This window comes from Pezoporus wallicus, unplaced genomic scaffold (genome assembly GCF_028554395.1).
Source record: "Pezoporus wallicus isolate ANWC-B61680 ecotype Strahan unplaced genomic scaffold, APGP_CSIRO_Pwel_v1 contig_5352, whole genome shotgun sequence".
NCBI lineage: Eukaryota > Metazoa > Chordata > Aves > Psittaciformes > Psittacidae > Pezoporus > Pezoporus wallicus.
In genome coordinates, this window is record NW_026639660.1 from 70,192 (window position 1) to 89,692 (window position 19,501).

Here is a 19,501-nt window from a genome sequence, read left to right on the forward strand (position 1 = left end):
AGAATGAGAATTTCAGAATTCTGAGTGCAATATAATCATTTTAGCAAAACTATTTTTTGGAGTGATTGTTTACAATATATATCATATGTGCAGACGATAAAGATTCTTTTAGAGATTAGAACAGCTTTTTAGCTGCTCTATTGTTATGAATATATTAAGAATATTTGTTAAATCAATGCAGAGTAAAATGTCTCCTTTTATACGAGGAAAATAAAATCAGTGTCATCTTTAAATGACAAGGAAAAAGTGGTAATTTGTGTACAAGATTTTATAGTTATATTTTTATATATGATTGTTTAAGCGATGCTCTCGGGTGATACTTCAATCTCAGTGAGCAGGTGTGTGAAACTTCAGAACTCTTTTTCTGGGTCTGCTGCCAAGGTAGACTTGGGTCCTTGTAATAATGCTACAGAAAGCATTTTTACTGCATTTTGTCTTTTCTAATTTTATTTTGCTGTTAGGTGGTCACAATCTAAATGTTTATCGGAAATGTGGTGAATAAGAATCGCTAATTTATATTATCCTTATTCCTAGTGATAGGAATGCTGCCCCAGCTAGAGCATAAAAGAGGACTGGCTGTCATTTCTGTCTACCAGAGGATTTGGCATTGTTACTTCTTTAACTTATTCCAGCTGTGATTCCACAGGATCACTACACTTGTAGGTAAACACATCACGCTTTAGAGAATTTGAGGGGCATGTACCATTACCTGACATAAGATTCTTGTGAAAAACCTCACTGCCCTGATACAAAAGGGGCTAGACCACCTACTACAATACAAGTAACTAATGTATGGGGAGTTTTACAGCTTTACCTGTTGAATAATGGTTCCTGAGTTCATTCTGTTCTGTGTTGCCTTTACCCAGGTAAAATCCCCATTCAGCTTTGGGAGGACTGTTGACAAGTGACAGCCTCTCATGATGGTAGATTGATGCTTTTCATTCATTTCCCCTCTTCCCCCCCTCCCCCGCCTCAACTGAGATGTGACAAGTGCTATTCAAGGAAAGAACCTGTACAGCAATCCTGCTGATTTGGGTAATGATTGGATTGAAGTCCTTCAGCTGATTTCCATGCCCTGCTGCCACCATCCCACAGGGGCAGAGAAACTATCCAGGGATAGGTGCTCCAACATAAAGCCTGTCTCTGAATTCTGAAGTGACTGTCTGAACGTGTATGTTCAGATCCTACAGATCTGAAATATACTTTGTGATATTCAGTGTTGAAACTGAGAGTGGAAAATATACCAGTCCTGGTGTCCCTTTTTTTGTTTTCTGGGTATTTTATCAAATGCATAGACATTCTCCTGCCTGCTTGTTCTCCCCTGCCCTAGTAGCAGTGAGAACCCACCTTGCACCATGTCTTTCCTTTACTGACTACTTCAGGTTCTTGTGCTTTTGGGAGCTTAGATTCCTGGATTCACATGGTTACTGGGCTGATTTAAGCTGTCCTTCCAGCAGTTACTTTTTAAACAAATGACGGATCATATAAATTGCTAAGATGGTGACTCTCCCCTCGGGGGCACCCTTTCCAGGGCTCACATCTGGTAAAGAGATGGCCTTCTTTTCCTGTACAAAATAAGCCCCTTCAAAACCTGAGGGAGAGAAGCCTCTTTGCCTCTTCATGTTTTGAGAACCATTGAATCGTGTTACACCAACCCGTATCTCATTTCTTAGTGAACTGAGTAAACTTAACTTGAGGGAACTGCATGCTGAAGCAGTGAGATGCTGGTGACAAAACTGACATGCCGGAAACTTGGTGTACTACATGATTGACGTAGGGTTTCAACTAACTCTAATAGAGACTTTTTTAATGAGACTTTTCCCAGTTATAACAACGCTCTGATCCCACACATCTTAATGAAGCTTGTTGTAAATGGACTTTCAAGTTCTTGAAGAAGCAGACCAGCAGTGCACACTGCAATGCATACTGCGTTTTTCAAAGGCCCTGAAAAGTGTGAAGTAAAACAAGAATTCACCTGTAGCAGTGAAATTAGCCACACACACACTCATTATTAGTGTTTCTGTATATAGTCATTTTGTTACCTTTTTTCATCAATTAGGTGGGTGCAGCAGGCACCTTATACTGCTCAGAGTACAAGTACTCAGACTTCAGATTTCATTTAGTTGTTTAGAATGTTTTCTCATGGGCTGGAGGAGAATGTGGTAGCAAAGAGTTCAAATAGCTTTGATGTATTTACACAGAGGTACAGCAATATCTGAAAATAAACACATCTCTCCAGTTTTTAGAATTTTCATTGTATTCTATTTCAGAAGTCATGTGCAGAATAGAAACACTTCTCACGATGTTGAACTGATGAGAAAACATGAAATGCTTAACTTTCACCTTGAGTAACAGAACCAGATTGGGTTTCATTTTCAGGCTGTCCTGTACAAGTAGAATTTTACAACTTTGTATTGCTGTAAATACATATTTTGATTGCAGCTTTAAAATACATAAGTATTATCTTAAGTTCAGATATATTTGCTTTAGGAAAACGGTAATATAGAGGCCAAATCTAATAAGCCTACAACTCTCTAACTTACTTCCTTTCTAAATCTCTCCGCCTGGGACAGAACTTTCTGATGAAGAAGTTGAGAGCAGTAAAATACTGACTTGTTTTACCTCAGTTTGTTCTCTACCAGCTTGATACTTAACTTTCTTTTTCAGCTGCTCTCATCCTTTCCTCACCAGTGGAAACCATAATTCTGTAGGAGCTTTTGAATACTGCTCTTCTCCTATTGATTCCTCTTCCAGGCTAGATTTTTGGCAGAGTGTTATACTAAATTTATTGAGTAATTCCAGTATGAAATGTAAAAGCACTGGGTTGTTAAACTGGTGAGTATCTTTTTCTGATACAGCCTGTGGCTTGTCCTTACTTAAACTGTCCTCTTGCTTCTGAGTCTCATACTTCTTTTACTCTTGATAAACAGCACTTTACCTTTACAAGCTGTGGTTTCATACAAATACAGTTTTAAAGTGATCACTTTCCTAGTATTAAAACCAGCAAATTTGTGCTATTGTTTTTTTTAATTTTAGATCAAACTGTGAATGAATGGTGTGTTCTGGGAAGTGGCTCCCACAACCACCTACTCTTCTGTTTATATCTCTTGTGTTGCAATCAAAGCATGGTGTGGGGGGAAGCCCCCACATACCTTCCTTTAGCATCACTCTCCACCACCCTTCTCCATAAAAAAGTATCCAACAAAAAACAGGGAGAAAACTCAATTTGTGTTATTTCTCTGTTTGCTGGTGGCTGCCTGTCCACACACAAGAAGCCCTTGCAGCCCTCCTTGTGGGGGAAGGAAAGGCAGCAGAGAGGTCTAAAACACCCTTCTGTGTGTCAGGAGTTGTAGCAGCTCATTTCAGGATGGGATGGTTTAGTTCAACCCACAGCAGAAATTTAGTTTACTGTGATTTATGCCTCTTTTGATAATGTGGTATAAATTTCCATTGCTAAGCACTTTCCAATTGGGTCACACCTTGTGAAAAGTAGCTAACACTTAAGTCAGGAGGCAGTCCCTCCTGGATCTTAATATGTGACATAAAACAGGGATAACCATCTGGAAAAATTCCGGGTTTTTTATTCAGAGGTAAAACATGGAAAGATCAAATTCCTTCCAGGCTGATACTAATTCTTGTTTAATGCTATCTTGTTTGGCTACATAGAAGATCAGGCCAGGAACAGCTGAATCAATAATCTGTCTAGCAAGAGCTATCATTATATTTTTCTTCACTTTAGTCTCTCCAATGCAATTAAATAGCAAATGTGAAGATGGACAGTGTGTTTAGATGATAGGAGAATGACCTGTTGCCATTTTGTCCCTCACAGGTTTAGATATTCCAGTACAAACACTTGCAGGATTTTGCTGAGATTGTCGATAGTGGTTTTGTCAAGGTTTTCTTCTGTGTCCTCTGTGGTATGCCATACTGCAGGAAAAGGAGATGGAATCAGATGTAGGACTGGAACCCCTATAAAAGGAAAGTGAAATTTGGAGAAGACATATTGGAGATGTTCTGTTAAACCAATGAATATGTCACCATTTAACAACAGAATCGGGTAACTACTCAAAAAGTGTTGGTTTTGTTGGACTTGAGCCCTGTCTTGATGAAAAAAATAGAAGATTCACAGAGTTGAAAAGCCATTGAGCAGGAGACAGTGACCATAGCTCAATGAAAAGAGCACTCGCTTAGAAGCAGAGAGGTGTAGCTGATCTTGTGCCTGCTTCCAGAGCTGTGCACCAATTTTACATTGCTAAGTAGTTAACAGAGCATAAGGAATGGCAAAATTAGGGGCTGGATATGAAGATACCTACCTCCTTTCCCAGGTAGATACCCTTTCAAAGAACTAGTGTAACCTCCCTTTTTGGTTAACTCTTCTTTGGCAATACAACTCTTGTACAGCAGAAAACTTCAATCAGAAGACTTCACTGTATCTACTGCCCTTCCTCAGCACACCTTAGTTGTGAAGATGCTTTGCTGAGTGCTTGAACAGAGAAGGACATCAAATCCACTCCTGAATTTGGACAAGTGCTTTAATTACTGATCTGTCGCTTGACAAGGTGGCAGCAGTAATCCAACTGCTTTCCCTTTCTTTGCATCCCGAAGGAAAAGAATGAACACAAAGTTGGGGGCTAAGGCATACATATCTGCCATGAGAAATACTTGGGGCATTATAAGCTTGAAAAATAGGATCACATGAACTTGCTCATTTATTAAATTATGCATTTGGTACTGATCTTACACTTTAAAATATAAGAGCTTCCAGTACCTCTTAATAGAAACGGAATGTGGTCATCTTCAACCAAGCCTCGATAGAAAGTAGGCTGGAAATACTGCCTTTCCATGTGGTGGTTCTTCAATAGATTCATGTTGTGTAGCTCTTGCTCTGTAATTCACATTGAGAGTGACTTAGAACTTTTGGACAATATGAGGCATGTTAGCACATTTTATTTTTTTTTCCTCTCATGTGGAAGCTGTTTCCATCGAAGAAGAAAAAGGAGTTTGTAACTGTCTTTTGCATTTGTTCATTACTTAGAAGACCTCAACATTGGTGCTAATACTGTAATTTTCCAGAAGGAACTAAAACAGAGAAGTAAAGCAGTTCTAAGTGTTCAGAGTGTCAATCTGTTACAGAATCTGTTTCATGGTTTCCAGGTGTCTGGGAATCTTTCTCAGTTATTTTATTAATTAAATAATAAAATCTTTGTATAGGTTTAAGATGCACCAAATATAACATTTCATAATGTAAGTATTAAAACTGTAAACCAGAAAAGTAACCTAAAAATCTGATTTACAGGACTTAATGCATTCAGAAACTACACACTAAACTTTCAAATTCACCAAAAGCCCATACCCCAATCCTCACCAATTGCTTGAAGCCTCTGAAACCATCGACTAGTGTTTGGAAAATAACTGGGAAAGACAGGGTTTGGTGCACCAATTAAATCCAGTAGTACAAGCAGGTCCTACAGAAGAAAGAATCTTTAAAGCAAAATTCTTTATATTACTGCACCACCATTAACAGAGATCAGCAAAGAGACGTCTTTGTTCCTGTATTATGACTAGGTCTTTGATAGCTCTGGCCAAAGATCTGTCTTTTCTACCATAATGCCTGAGAAGAACTCGTTAGCAGAACCTGATTCCAAACGCATGCATTTTGCTGTTTTTCTGAGGAAGAAAAGGTTGGCTATTTTGCTGTTCTTCAAGCTGAAGCAGACCGCATTGCTTTGGTTGCAGTTTGTGTGTTATATCCCTTTAAAAGAAAAACTACAGTAGGTGGGGAGAAAGAAGAGGAAATTGCTTCTTCCCTGGAGAACAACAAAGTCTGTCAAGGGAAAGACATTTTATGAGTCATAAGACACAGTGACAGAAGAAAAGTGTCTCAGCAGTGAGTAGGGAAACTAGAAGGGAGCAGATGACCAGAATTTTAGTAGGACTCAAAGGGAAACAGCTTGCTGTAGCTTAGTGCTTATCTAGGAGAGATTTGTTCACAGATGGATCCTAATCACTTCGAATTATCCCTTTAAAAGGGTAGGTATCCTAGTTTATATTCTAATAAATTTGTGTATTTTGATTTTTCTATGACTTCTCCTCCATACTTGCATGGAAAAGGTCTCAGCCGGTTCACCTGAAAAGCTCTTGCCAACTCTCTACATGCCTTATAAAATTGCCCCAAGCTTACTTTTTCCTTTTAACTTTGGTGACATTCATGGTTTCCTGGTAATTTGGGCATTTGCTAACTGAATATTGGAAAAAAAAAAGCAATTTACTCCTGCCCATCAAGAATTGAAAAGCCACTTACTATGCCCTGCAGCTGATTTGTGGTGGTTGAACCAGGTGGATGTGGAGTAGATACCATTTTCTGAGCTAAGTGTTGAGATCCATAGAGGGAATCAGAAGGGGACCACTGGACAAAGGCTTCTTCACCATCAAAAAAAATGAGCTGAAGTGAAAGGTCTGGTCTTGATGCTGAGCTGGTCTGTTGGAGGAAAGTAAGAGTAGCATAACCTGACTTTGGCCAGAACATTAAATAAAGGACAAATACTGTAGTCATATAAGCCACATCAGTAGGAGTATATTTTCAAGGTACTCTATGCAAACCCTCCTATGGCTGTATAGTGAGTGACAGTGATCACTCACTATTATTTATCTAGTGCAGTGACACGTTCTGCAGTCTGGTATCATTTGGATTCTGGTTAGAAGCTTTATTTCGGACTTCAGCAGACATGTGCTGAGGATGTTGAGACAGGTCTGCAAAAGCAGGAACATCACCTCAAATACCAATGAGACATGCAAGCAACAGCACCTGATGCAAGTGCTAATATTATTCCTTGCTAGTGCCCCAAACGAGTAGTATCTCTGTTGCAGCTGTGCATCAGTGGAGGTGAATTATGGATTTGTAGAGCTGATGGTTTTTTGAGGGACAAAGAGCAGTCAGTCATGAGAAGAATGACCATTTCTTTTCCTTCAGGGGGACTCGCAACCACTGAAACCAAAGCACAGAGAGTGGAGTGCATACACCTTTCCCTTTTAACAACCAAAAATATCATAACAGTAAAAACTGAGAATATATGATTTATGTATTTAAGGTCACAAAGGAGACATTGTGTGATATTTATTCCCCATGTAGAAGGAGCCTTTTTTCTCTCTCTGTTTACTAACTGAAGTTTTCTTTGCACTGGCAGCGTTCCCTAGTAACCTCCAGTGTGGCTAACCACCATACAGTTTGGTTCCACTGTATGAACAGGCTGGGGAACCGTAGGCTTGGCAGTTAATATAAATGTTTTAACTGTCTATGAATTAAATGCTATTTCAAGTGAAATTGCATGATGGGGTTAATAAGGTGGGGCCACTGGCAACAGTCATGTCCTGTATGGGCTACAACTCCCAACTAGCTGGAGCAAATCCAATATAAACAGTAGTAGAAAACTTCTATAAAATGTCGCTCACACAGGCAAGACAGTATTGATTGTATGCTCATAGTGATATATGGATTTCTCTAATGGCAGTGCTTTGCTGCCCTTTGTCCTTCGCACAGGACACGGGTCTTTTGATAGCAGTCATTTTGCATTATGGAGGAAAGTGTATTAATGCCATTTGAATTTTAGAAAGTAGTATTTGTATTATTATTATTACTGTTTAACACATTCGCAGGTCTGACTAACAGCTGTCTTTGCCCTCTACTTTTAAACTTACTCTATATAACTGGAGAAACATCAAGATAAAAATCACAGCTTCAAGTCAAAGTATAAATAGATCTCGCTGAAAACATAACAAAGTCTGTTATGCTACTATGATCTGAGCAGAAAGGTCATAGTTAATGTATTAAGCAGATGGATCCCAAAGTATATTTTGTTAACAGACTGTTCAAATGGTATCCTGTGCAAAGTAATTAGATTGCCTTTTTGTCAAATGCTGTCATCTTACATGATAAAACAGTTTAATCAAAAAAAATGATATGTTACTTGCAAAAATTCCAGTCTTTAAGTCAGTGTGCAGGTTGTTCCATAAATAGCCATCAGGCAATTTTATTCTACATAAAGCTCCTAAATGAAAGCATCTGTATTACAGGAGTGCTTTGTTTTGTGATTAAAAACATTGGTATATTCTTAATCTTCTAATTCGTAAATATTCTGATGTCAGACGGCACCAGATCAGTTTCTGGAAACATCTGCCGACAAGTAATCTTCATACCTGAGCTGAGTGTCTTCCTGACACTTTGTAAAGCGTTTAAGAGACCTTTCCCTGTGAAAGCTCCATTGGAGTACAAGGGCTCCAAATAGCAAATCCTGAACCACTAGATGACGCTCACGAACCTGTAATCCTCGATCTTTCAGAGCGAGGAGGATCAGATTCTTTTGCGGGCCAACGGCAGCACTTTGAGGCAGATTTTCATAGCAAAGGTAACACAGACTGACAATATACTGTTAGTATTGTTACATAAATAAACTATTCAAATCGATAAAGGAAAAGAAGAAGAAAATCTTGAAATCATTATGGGATGGAGGGATGAGTCTAACTCTCCTGTTCATCTGTCTCCCAAGACAGAATACAACTGAGAGATTTTAAAAGTGCAAGATTAAGAAAGCAAAGATACTTGTCAGTGACCCCAGCTGTTACTGGATATGACAGGGGCTTCTCAGTGTAGGGTTCTGTGCCTTTTAGATAGAAAGTGGGATTCTATCTTGCCAAGTCTATGAAGCATGTATTATTCATGTATAAATTGTTATTTTTATATACTATATTAGGTAATTTTTAGGTAGCCACCCTTTGCATAATAAGTTTTATTATGATGATATACTCTAAAGGAGTAGATACAGATCTCTGTTGTGTTCTTCTTGAAGTCAAATGGGAGTTTTCCTACAGCAAAGCAATCAAAAGAATTGGGCACACAGGCTGTGGGAGAGAACATGGAAGTGCCCTTGAGGCCTATTGCTGTAACAAACCCAAATGAAAATTAAACAAGCAAACTACCTTGATTAGCTGAAGCTGGTTATCCAGGGCACGTGCCAGCTCCAAAATCATAGCACAAGGCACGGCTGAATCAGTTGCTCCTACAAACGCTCTCTCCTGCCACTGTTGTCCAAAGAACTTTGAGTCGTAGTGGCAGGCTAGAACCAGGTGCCTTTTTGCAGAGGGGCTGAGAGTGCTGATAATGTTTGAAAAGGTTTGATATCCGTATGGTGTGTACTTCTGAAATGTATCTTCTTCAATTTCCCAGCCAGCCTGTAATCTTTGAAGACGGTGCTTGATATGCTGCAGTTAAAAGGATAAACAACCACATTAGTATTGCTTGCTTCAGAAAGATGTGGCAGACAAATTGTGCTTAGTTATCAGTGGCACTTGGGCTTATTTCTGTGAGTTCATGGTATTTTTAAAAGATTAATTTTACAACAAAAATTGTAATGTCACTATACAAAATGAGCAACATCTTTGCTACCTTAGCCTGTGGCTGGCTTAGCTGCTTTTCATTTCTCCGTTTTGTCTCTTGTTTTTTGAGTCTGAAGGTGCTTTGAATGATTGCCCGTTAATATGACACATTTAGATCTTGATCTCTGAAGTTTCCAGGCTGGTGTTTTTTGAGGTGCCACCAGGACAGCATTAATGTTTACTTCTTCAAATCCAAACTCAGCTGTGACCTTAAATTGTCAAAAAGGGCTGCAGAGAACTTGATGTGGCTAATCTGACAATTACCACACATAGATGTCACAGCAGCATAAGAAAGATGATGGGTTTTTGTTTGTTTGTTCTAGGGGCTGGGGGGGGTGGGGGGGTGTTTTCTTTTTAGTCTTTTTAGCTTCTATGAGGTATCTGCCTTTCAGGTGACGTAAGTTGCTTACAGGGCTGTACAAGACAGTCTGATTCCTGTAAATTGAAGAAGGAATTAAGCATTTCAGAACAATGTTTTAAAAAATAAACCCTGTACATGTAGCTTACGTAAAGAATAAGGGACTACATAAAAGAGATCATTCATTTTAGGTATTGTTCTACCTAAAGAGAATACCCCTAATAACAACCCTAGTTATACTTAGTACAGAGTTCTGGCTAATTCTTATTAGAGGGTCATCTCTGCTGAGCAACTTATTTTTATGTGTCCCTAGAGCACCGCTTCGAGACAGATTCCTCTCCCTTTAAATAAACATTAGGAAAAGCCTCTAAGGGGTAAAAAGAAAATTGACTTTGAAGATTTGTCCTGCTCTTGGTGAAGTCAGTGGGAATATTGCCATAAATGTTAGTGCTAGAACAAACTGCCATTTTGTTGTGGTCACCCTCTAAAAGCTCTTACAGTGTTGTATGACTATCTATAGGCAGAGCAAAGGATGTCTGTGATGGATTATGGGGAATATAGAAGCCTGAATGGATTTCCCAGTGTCCACTAGCTACAACTGGTACTAGTCTTCTCCCTTCTTCTGTGTCTTGACAAAGAAATGTCATTCCTCTCAAAGTCGGTAGTGCTTTGACAATGAGAACTCTTTTTTTCCGCTGGTGGGGCCCTACTTTGGTACATGCTGTTACCCTGTAACAGGATGATCCTATTTTGAACATGATTTGTGGTTTTCTAGCCTAGGCTCAGCTAGTTTTTTGTTTTTTCTTACTCTTTCCCCGTTCACTTGGCTGCCTTCCAGGGTATCACTAAAGAAACCACAAAACTATAGAGACGTGTGCACGCACACAAAGCATAAAAAAGCTGCATTTTTCCAGTCTACCAATTGCAGAGTGGCAGATAATCTTCTTGTAGTTAGGGCTGCCTTGGAGCTGTTGAGCCACTGCCTGGAGGGTAGGTAAAGGCTAATGAGATGGTGTGAATGCCTTCTAGCAAATTCAGCTGTACCACTGTTTAGTCTCCTGGTTAGATAATATAATCCAGAGCCAGCATGGACATGGTCCTGAAGATGCCTCTGCTGTGAGTGCAGAGCAGCAACCTGGTTGTGTGGTAACTCCCTGTGGCTCAAATACCATGCGCTGCAGTAAAAGCCTGGGGCTAAGCACAATCTGGATATTTTACCCCAGCACAAACTCACTACTGTGCTTGGGCCAGCAGAGCTGATGTGGTACTTGGGCCACTGCTGCACTTTGTCATTTTGATTGTTTCACCTGCGTGTCCTTTTGGGCCTATTTGGTCCCTTTCTGTGTTGATCCACACATCTGAAGCAACACTGCAGGGCAGTGTAACAGTACATCTCTACAGAGAAAGGGCGGTTGGGTGTCATTTATTTCATCCCCTTTTATGGTCCCAAAGGGTTTGAACTGGTGACCAAAAAGCTGCTTATATGAGGGAAAGGGCAACAGTTGTGTTGTGCTCTGGTTACCAAACCTGAGGCACGGTATTGTCCTGGGTTCATCAGTAGCAGTCATTTTTCTCCTTCTTAGTAGCTGGTGCCGTGCTGTGGTTTTGACTTTCAGCCTGGGAACAGCGCTGATAACACCAATGTTTTCAGTTGCTGCTCAGTAATGTTTAGTCTGACCAAGGACTTTCTGAGTCTCATGCTCTGCCAGGGAGGAGTGGAAGCCGGGAGGAAGCAGAGACAGGACACCTGACCCAAACTAGCCAAAGAGGTATTCCATACCACAGCACGTCATGCCCAGTATATAAACTGGGGGCAGTTACCTGGAAGGTCTAGATCACTGCTCGGGTCGGGCTGGGTATTGGTCGGCGGGTGGTGAGCGGTTGAATTCTCTTCCCTTGTTATTTCCCTAATCATTATTATTATCGGTGGCAGCAGCAGTGATTTGTGTTATACCTTAGTTACTGGGCTGTTCTTATCTCAATCCATGGGAGTTACATTCTTTCAATTCTCCTCCCCATCCCTCCGGGAGCAGGGGGAGGAAGGGGTGGGGGGAGGAGTGAGCGAGCAGCTGCGTGGTTCTGGGTTGCCGGCTGGGCTTAAACCATGACAGGTATTTAATTTATAAGTTTAAAAACAGACCGTAGGGGTTTTTTCCATCATGCTATGCAGCGCTGGGAAATAATGTCAGCTGGAGTGCAAGCTGTGTCATGTAGGCTCTATGCAGTCTGGACTTAGAATCATAGAATAGTTAGGGTTGAGCAATGATAGAGTTTGTCCTGCCAAATGAAAGGAATGTGTCTGTCCCTTTAGCTGTCACTAAAAGCACTACCAGAATATAAATAGTAGATGTTGCCTTACCTGTCGTACGATATAATTTCCTTGTGATCCCGAGTATCTTTCTATCAGCATAGGGCGCAAATCATTCTCCCACATTTCAGAAACATCTGTGTTTGCAGCAACTTTTTTGATAGCATCAGCATGTAAAATTCTTGGTCGGTGAGAATACTGTATGAGGGAGAAAAAGCCAAGATTGCTGTAACTATTACTAGACCTTTTTAACCATAGTATTCTCCAGAATTATGGTAATGTGGTATATTCTGCTACTTTGATTTACTGGGATAAAATCATGGGAAACATTTTTACCTACCTGTAAAAACACAACCCGTGGCTGGGTTTTTTCTTTTCCAATATCTTTCTTCTACATACATACAGTCGTGTCTGAAACCATGACACCTTCAAATGAAGTTTCCATTGAGACAAGCACCAGAAGCTTTGTTTTTAGTAGTGCTAATATTTAGCTTTATGCAGTGGGTGTCTACATTATGAGGTGCAGGACTGCAAGGAAATGTATAAGCTGGCTCAGTCCAGAGGCAGTGAAGCTGTGTCATTGTGGTCCCTGCCCGCAGTGGTGGTTTTGGTGTGACTACACAGCATGGTGTGGCTCATCTGGGGCTAGCTGGGGTCTATGTCAGCTTTGTGACACATGGGTTAACCTCAGAACTGGCAGCTTTTCTCCTGTGACAGCAGCTCCCAGTAATGGCTACCGCTCAAGTGGCTTCTTTTCTGCTGCCTAAACACAGACCTTTAGAGCTATTTCAGGTGACCCAGAATACTTGAGAGATCCTCCTGGGGCTGGCAAGTGCACGTCTTGAACCTGTGAGAGCCTTGTGGTGTTCTGGAGTGGTAGCTGAATGCCAGATGGGAACATCAAGGACATCGCAAATGTTCCTTTGGGCACCTAGTTTGAATCTACCCAGTCTCTAGCAATTGACTCCTCAGGACCTTCCTGAGCCACTCTTGTTTTTATAGATTCCTATTTCAGGCACTGTCATAGGATATTCCAGTCCCATCCATTCCTGATTTCTATCATAGAGACTTTCCTTCACACCTCTCTCCCACTGGAAAAATGTTTATTTGTTCTTTGATCAGAACTGCCTTACATGATTGATCAGATTGCTGTCCTTCAGTGTACCCTGTTTACCTCATCCTCTTTTGAGACGACAAAGAGGAGAGAAAGTGGAACATGAGTGCACCATGGTTTATAGTGTAGGATAATGGTACTTACCATTTTGCTATTTTTTTCTTCAGACTGTTGAAGAACTGATTTGCTTTTGGACTCTGCTGCATCAAGCTGACATTTCCACAGATGTATTTACTCTAGCTCCATTACTGTATATGTTAACAAAACCCAATCATTCTCCCTCGCTCATGTACCTCATTTCACATTTGTCTGAAATGACTGCTGGAACTCACTCCCTGGCCAGAAAGTGTACTGACCTTGAGAGCTTCTGCGTCCCTGTGTAATGAATGACCTGCTATCTTAATGACCCTGCCTAATGAATATTGTTAACAAATGCTTCTGCCTCACTATTTGGCGTCTTTGCTACTTCATTTGTGTGTGCTGAGCAAAGCAGGCACAAGCACAAATATTTTCTAAGCTTCACTGTAAACATTAAATTCTACCCTTTTCATGCCTCTTTATCTATGAGTGGACCTTTTCTCCAATTCCACTTCATTTTATTAGTGAAATTAAGTAGAGAGGAGACACAAAGACACTGAATTCTATGATGCTAATTTTAAGATAGTCTTTCAAGCTGTATTTTAAGACTTTGAGGACACCAAATTTTAGGATGTGCAGTTAACATTTTTAATGCTACTGAATTTATACATGGGTTAAAGAAAAACTGCATTTTGTCTGATACATAAAGAAGAACTTCTACAAGTTTGGAAACTGTCTTGTAGAAGATGCATAAAGTGTATTTGAAAGACCCGAAGTTTAATACAGTGGAATTTACACCAGTGTTGAAAAGGCAGAGGCAAGAGAAAACGTTGTCAGGAAGCTGTTCTGTTTAGGAGGAACAGGCTGTACAAGAGAAAAGCTGAAGCTGTGTACTTCAGAAGAATGTAGGAGGACAATTTAATTAAGGAAGTTCAGAAAATATGCCTTCAGCTGAACAACTGAAGGGCCCAGTGAGAATGTGGAATTGTCTTTCTTCTAACCACAGAGTGTGCCTGGTAATTCGGGTCATCGAATCACTTTGCAAAGACACATTATGATTATCAAAGTACAAATGTATGAAAACACTTCAGATGACAGGAATAAATTCCCACTTCTAATAACAGAGGCATTTTCAAATTTGGGAACTGAAAGGAATTACGAAAGTGGTCATAAAAGAAAAGAGAAGCAGATCTGTAGGTGACTCACTCCTTACAGTGTTGGTCAATCCCTGTTTCCTCCATGGCCACAGCAGAGAGGCAGAGCAATGCATTTATGACAGGGCTACCAATAACCTGTTGTACCAAGCTGCATAAACCAGCAAGACTTCAACTTCTGCAGGTAGCCCATGCTTCTTGTCAATTTTGGTGTATTTCAGCTTGGTGCCAATGGAAGTTAGCTTCTTAAGAACTCTTAAGTTTAGGACCCTCCTCAATGACAGAAAGACGGGAAGGTCTGTACAGTGCAAGGCTTTCAACTTCCAGCTCGCACATCCCTTTAGGGAGAAGGAACAATAGTTGTCAAGGGACAAGAATTTGATGAGAGAGAGGAAGTGGTTCTTGGTTAGTGTCTGCGCGGGCAGAGGAGTACGGATGCTATGGTTCTGCGGTTAGATGATGCTACTTCTGTCATTGGCAAGTAGATTGACTAGTGGGAATGGAATCAGCTAAAGGGTGTACTGGTGTGGCTCAAGGGGGCTGACAAAAGGAGCAGTGAGGCTACACACTTGTACATTGACTAGTATGACTAAGTATTTAGCCTTGCCTATCCTTATAGGATATTTATTATGCATACTATAGATATATCGTGTTACAGATATGTAGTCTATACATGAGCTATATATACAGTAAGATACAATTAATAGAACATAATGGCAAAATTTCTGTTAAAAAAAACAAACCCACAACCAAACACCACAACACTTATTTGAATGGGTGTGAATAAAATCAAGAAGGGGAATGACTAAGGGCAAGTGAGTGGTAAGGCAGGAAGAAAGCTTGATTTTGCTAGTCTGTCCTGGACTCTGGTCTATTGGGGAAGAGGATGATGCATTGGATTAGCAGAGTTTAGTCGGCTGTGGCTGAACTTTGAGTTCAACTCTTCCACAAACACCTGGGAATAGGCCCTAAAAGTGTATTTTCCATTTGGAAATGCCTGAACTCTTGAATTGAATGCAATTTGCAGTTGTGTACTCTCCCATGTTCCCTGTGGTTTAGTTCTTCACGAACAACTATGTAGTGTTTCATACTGACCATTGAGAGCTGTTACACAGAGGAATGGGGGGTTTAGTGCTTACTGCTGTTTCATTAAACATTGCCTCAAGACTGCTTTTTTCACTAGTTCACACAATGCTTTGAATTAAAACCAATATAGTACGTCTCTATGACATACCAGAATATTACATCCTTTCAAAGCAGTTTTGTAGTAGCTTTCAACACCATCCCTATTTGTTTTTCCTCCCAAGATGTGCATCACTGCTGGAAGAGATAATCACATTGAAAACTGGAGTATAACGGAATGCTACACAGAATATAATTTGGGATTTTGATTCCTTTTGTGCTTTCTGGGTTTTCCCTTAAATCCACTAACTGCTCCAAAGCTCACCTCCGATGTGACAAACCCGTCAGGAAGCCTTGTCCTGCGGCCATTAGCTCCGGGTGGGCAGGAAGCCATGTTATCCCTCCCCACCTGCGCTCCCCGCAGGCGGCCGCTGACCGGTGACCCGCCGCTGAAGCCCGCGTTGTCCCAGGGCCGGACCGTCGGGGCTGGGCGAGGCGTCCCCCCGCAACCCAGCGCAGCGGCCAGCCACAGAGACGCGACCGCGACCCACCTTCTCCAGGGTCCACGCCGCGCCGGCGTCCCTCCCGAGCACCAGCGGCAGGCAGGCGGCGGCGAGGCACAGTGCCCGCAGCAGCCGGGGCGCGCCCGCCGGCTCCTCGCCCCCCGCCATCCCTCTCCTCTGGTCTGCTCTTCCCTCACGGCTCTCCCCGCGGGCCCCCTTCCCTCCGCCTTGCTGAAGCGCGGGAGCGGGAAGGAGGGAGCCGGGGCAGGCGGGGGAGGGAGGGAGGGAAGAAGGGAATGAGGGAGGGAAGGAGGCTGCTGCGGCCGCAGCTCTGCCAGCCTCCCCCGGCTCGTCCCCGCTCCCAAACGCGCCTGGTCCCTGGCACCACGTCAGCAGCTCCGCGGGAGGCGGGCGGGCAGCCCCTGCGCTGGGTGAGGGCCCGGCCTCGGGCATCGCGCGTTGCTGTGGACAGTGTGCAATGAGGGTCCGGGAGGGGAGGGGCCCGAACGGCGAAGACCTACAGAACTGCAAAGCGGTGAATTTATTGTTTTACAAGGCTCTTCTTGCGACCTTTTTGAGGCCTAATCCGACAATGCTTGCTAAAATGTCAGTCCTGCCTTCAGGCATTTTAAATTCTGTGGTTACTCTATTAACTACCAATGAAGCACAGTCTGTGGTCAGGCGATAGTTTGCAGTAGGCCAATTAAAACGATTAAACCAGAGATAGAAGCATCTGAGCACACAAGCCCTTCTTCAGGTCATTTGACACCGTCATCCTCCCTCCGTGGTTTTGTGGAGAGCATCTGACCATTCTGCATCACAGATGTCCCATTTAAAGTCTCTGAGCTTTACATCATTCTTGCAACTTCAGACTTAATGCTAAAACACATTGAATGGGAAAGAAATTAAAAAAAGAAATAAAAGAAAGGAGGGAGGCAGCTGAAGCAACAAGCTCTTCAGCTTGCACTGGAAAGCCGCATCCTGGAAACTATAGCTTTGCGAGTATTCGAAGTGTCTGAGGGTAATATTAGAGAAATGGAGCAATTTGTTGATTTGCAGATTCTTGCCCAGTTTCCACAGATTTCCTAGAAAAGCTGGTGGATCTGCTGCCCAGCATACAGATGGGATCTTTGGAGGCAACAGTTTTACTGCAGAGTCAGCATTCTCCAAGCTGATACTCAGATGTGGCTGTATCCAAGGTTTTCACATATGGGGAAACAAAGAGTTAATTTAAATCAATGCCTTTGAGTTTTAATCCCTCTCCCCTCCCAGAAGTCCACACTTCTCTTTGTTAGGAAATTGTTCCAAAAGCAAAGCCAAGTCACCAGTGAATAGGGAGAAATGGGCAATCATTTGATTGGCAAGAAAAACCAGCAGGGTTTACAGATTCTTAGGCAAAAGCCCTGGCAAGTCAGCAGAGATCAAGTCACAGGAAATGTGTGTAAATCCACCTAGGAAGATGACAAGCGGTCCCAGCAGGACTGCAAAACAGAACAAAATCTGTTGCCCTCTGTCAGATTTCCTGTGGCTGACTCTATAATACAGATGCTGGACAAAATTTCTGGCTAATGTGCCAAGGTCCTCATACAATTTAGCAGGAAAAAAAAAATTAAAATAAGTACAATAGCTACAGGAGAAATTTGCCAAGAATCTAAGCTTGGTTCAGGACTAACTAACATTGTTTTCCCCTGAGGGACTGTGGACCCACCAAGAGCTACAGTTCTTTAATAGATTACAAATTTGGCAAGTGTAAAGTCAGCTTAGGGCAGCGTTATCTCACCTACATGGGAAACACAGACCAGTTCTGGACCAGATGCTCAGAGAGATTGAACAGGACTTTTTAAAGGTGTTACTTTGGAAATGTGGAGCAGAGACCTCCCTTCCCTCCTCCTCAGAACCAGCCCACAAAGTTCTGTGTTGAATGAGATAAAGACAGGGGGGAAAAAAGCATCTATTGAAATGTATCAGAAATCAGAGCACTTCACAGCTTAAAAAAGAACTATATAACTATTTTAAAAAATAATACACAAAGTTAAAAAAATTATAGAAGTTAATGAACGTTTTGTTTTGCCACGGATTCATGAACAAAACCCATGCTGTTTAGTCCCACTCCATACTACCAAACTGAAAGGATGTCAATCAAAAGATTGCTCAGGGGTTAGCTGTTCTATTTTATGCATTTTAAACAGTTGGTTTGTGACCCTGAAAAATCAAATAGATGTAACCAGATATCATCTAGAGAGAGAAAAGAAGAGCATATATTATCTGTGAAAATATGACCTGTACATCGCTCCATTCCTGTAACCCAGCTAATGTGACAGTGCCATCTACTGAAGTCCCGAAGGACAGACGCTAGAGGCAGCCCTGTCAAAACCTTTTACTTCTGCTGGCCCTGCACCATAAAAGCAGCGTCTCATCCCAAAGCGCCCCTCGGAAGCCGAGGCTGCATGCTCTGTCATTACCTCGGTTGTAAACTCTGCCAGAGGCTGCGGGTTTAATGCACGCCCATTTTCTCAAGAAAGGGGACTCCTGGGCCTTCCACCCTTTCAAATCCAGTTTTGATGCTGAGCTCTTCCAACTGGCAGGCCTGTGGTAGGGAGAGGAGAGTAAGTGTGGTTTGCTGTGCTTCGAATTGCCTCATACAAGGCAATTTTGTGCCTGAGCTGTGGCTGCTCTGCCAGCAGTGGTTAGAACACACAGCCTGAGACTTCCAGTGTTTGGCAGCTTGGGCTGCTGCATGTTCATGAATCCATGAGCAGCTCTTACAGCCCAGAGGGAAAGGGTGGCTGGGCTGCAGGTGCCTCATGCTCATGTGTGCTCTATGGGCCCATCCCTGTCAACTTACCCACCGCTGATCCCTGTATGGTTTGGAATAGAGCCTTTACAGGCTGTGGAAGTACCATGTTTGGTGACTCAAGGTTAAGAGATTCTGTTTCCATGGGGTGATGTATTCACAGATGAAGCTTTAAGAAGTGAAATGTGCAGGTTACCCCTAGACACTTACTTAGGGAAATTACTTTTGTTTATTCCAGAGTCGGTACAGGAGGATTATATGGTATGAATGAGGCTACCCATGCAGCAAGCGAAAGGATCTGTGAAATCATTCTTCAAACTGTGGGGAGTAAGTGAATTCCAAAAGGTCAGTTACATATAACTAATAATATAAATATCTATTCTGTTTTCAGTGGATTTATACCAAGGTAAATTTCAATTCCACATTTTTTAAGCCTATACTAAACTTTTCAGTGTTGTTGGAGGTGGATTTTAGGACAAAGTTCAGCTAAGGGCTCAAACCGAGACGATGAGGTAATTCAGAGACACATCCACATTTCAGGAGTTTATCCAACCCAAACCTGAACTCCTAACTCTTTGTCAGTTCTCTTATGGTTGGGGGGGAGAAAAGAGACCATGAACTGCAAGAAAACCCCACCTAAC

General features: G+C 41.9%; 1 protein-coding gene across 1 annotated transcript; it reads right to left on the minus strand.

Moving 5' to 3' along the window:
* Window positions 1-3,561: 3,561 nt before the first annotated feature.
* QPCT (glutaminyl-peptide cyclotransferase) lies at window positions 3,562-16,329 on the minus strand. The gene is made up of 7 exons (XM_057415382.1): window positions 16,115-16,329; window positions 12,147-12,293; window positions 8,974-9,255; window positions 6,302-6,478; window positions 5,366-5,465; window positions 4,769-4,885; window positions 3,562-3,969 (listed from the first exon to the last, which is right to left on the minus strand). Exons 1-7 carry the CDS (start codon window positions 16,232-16,234, stop codon window positions 3,824-3,826), a joined length of 1,089 nt encoding a protein of 362 aa, XP_057271365.1. The 5' UTR covers window positions 16,235-16,329; the 3' UTR covers window positions 3,562-3,823.
* Window positions 16,330-19,501: the final 3,172 nt, after the last annotated feature.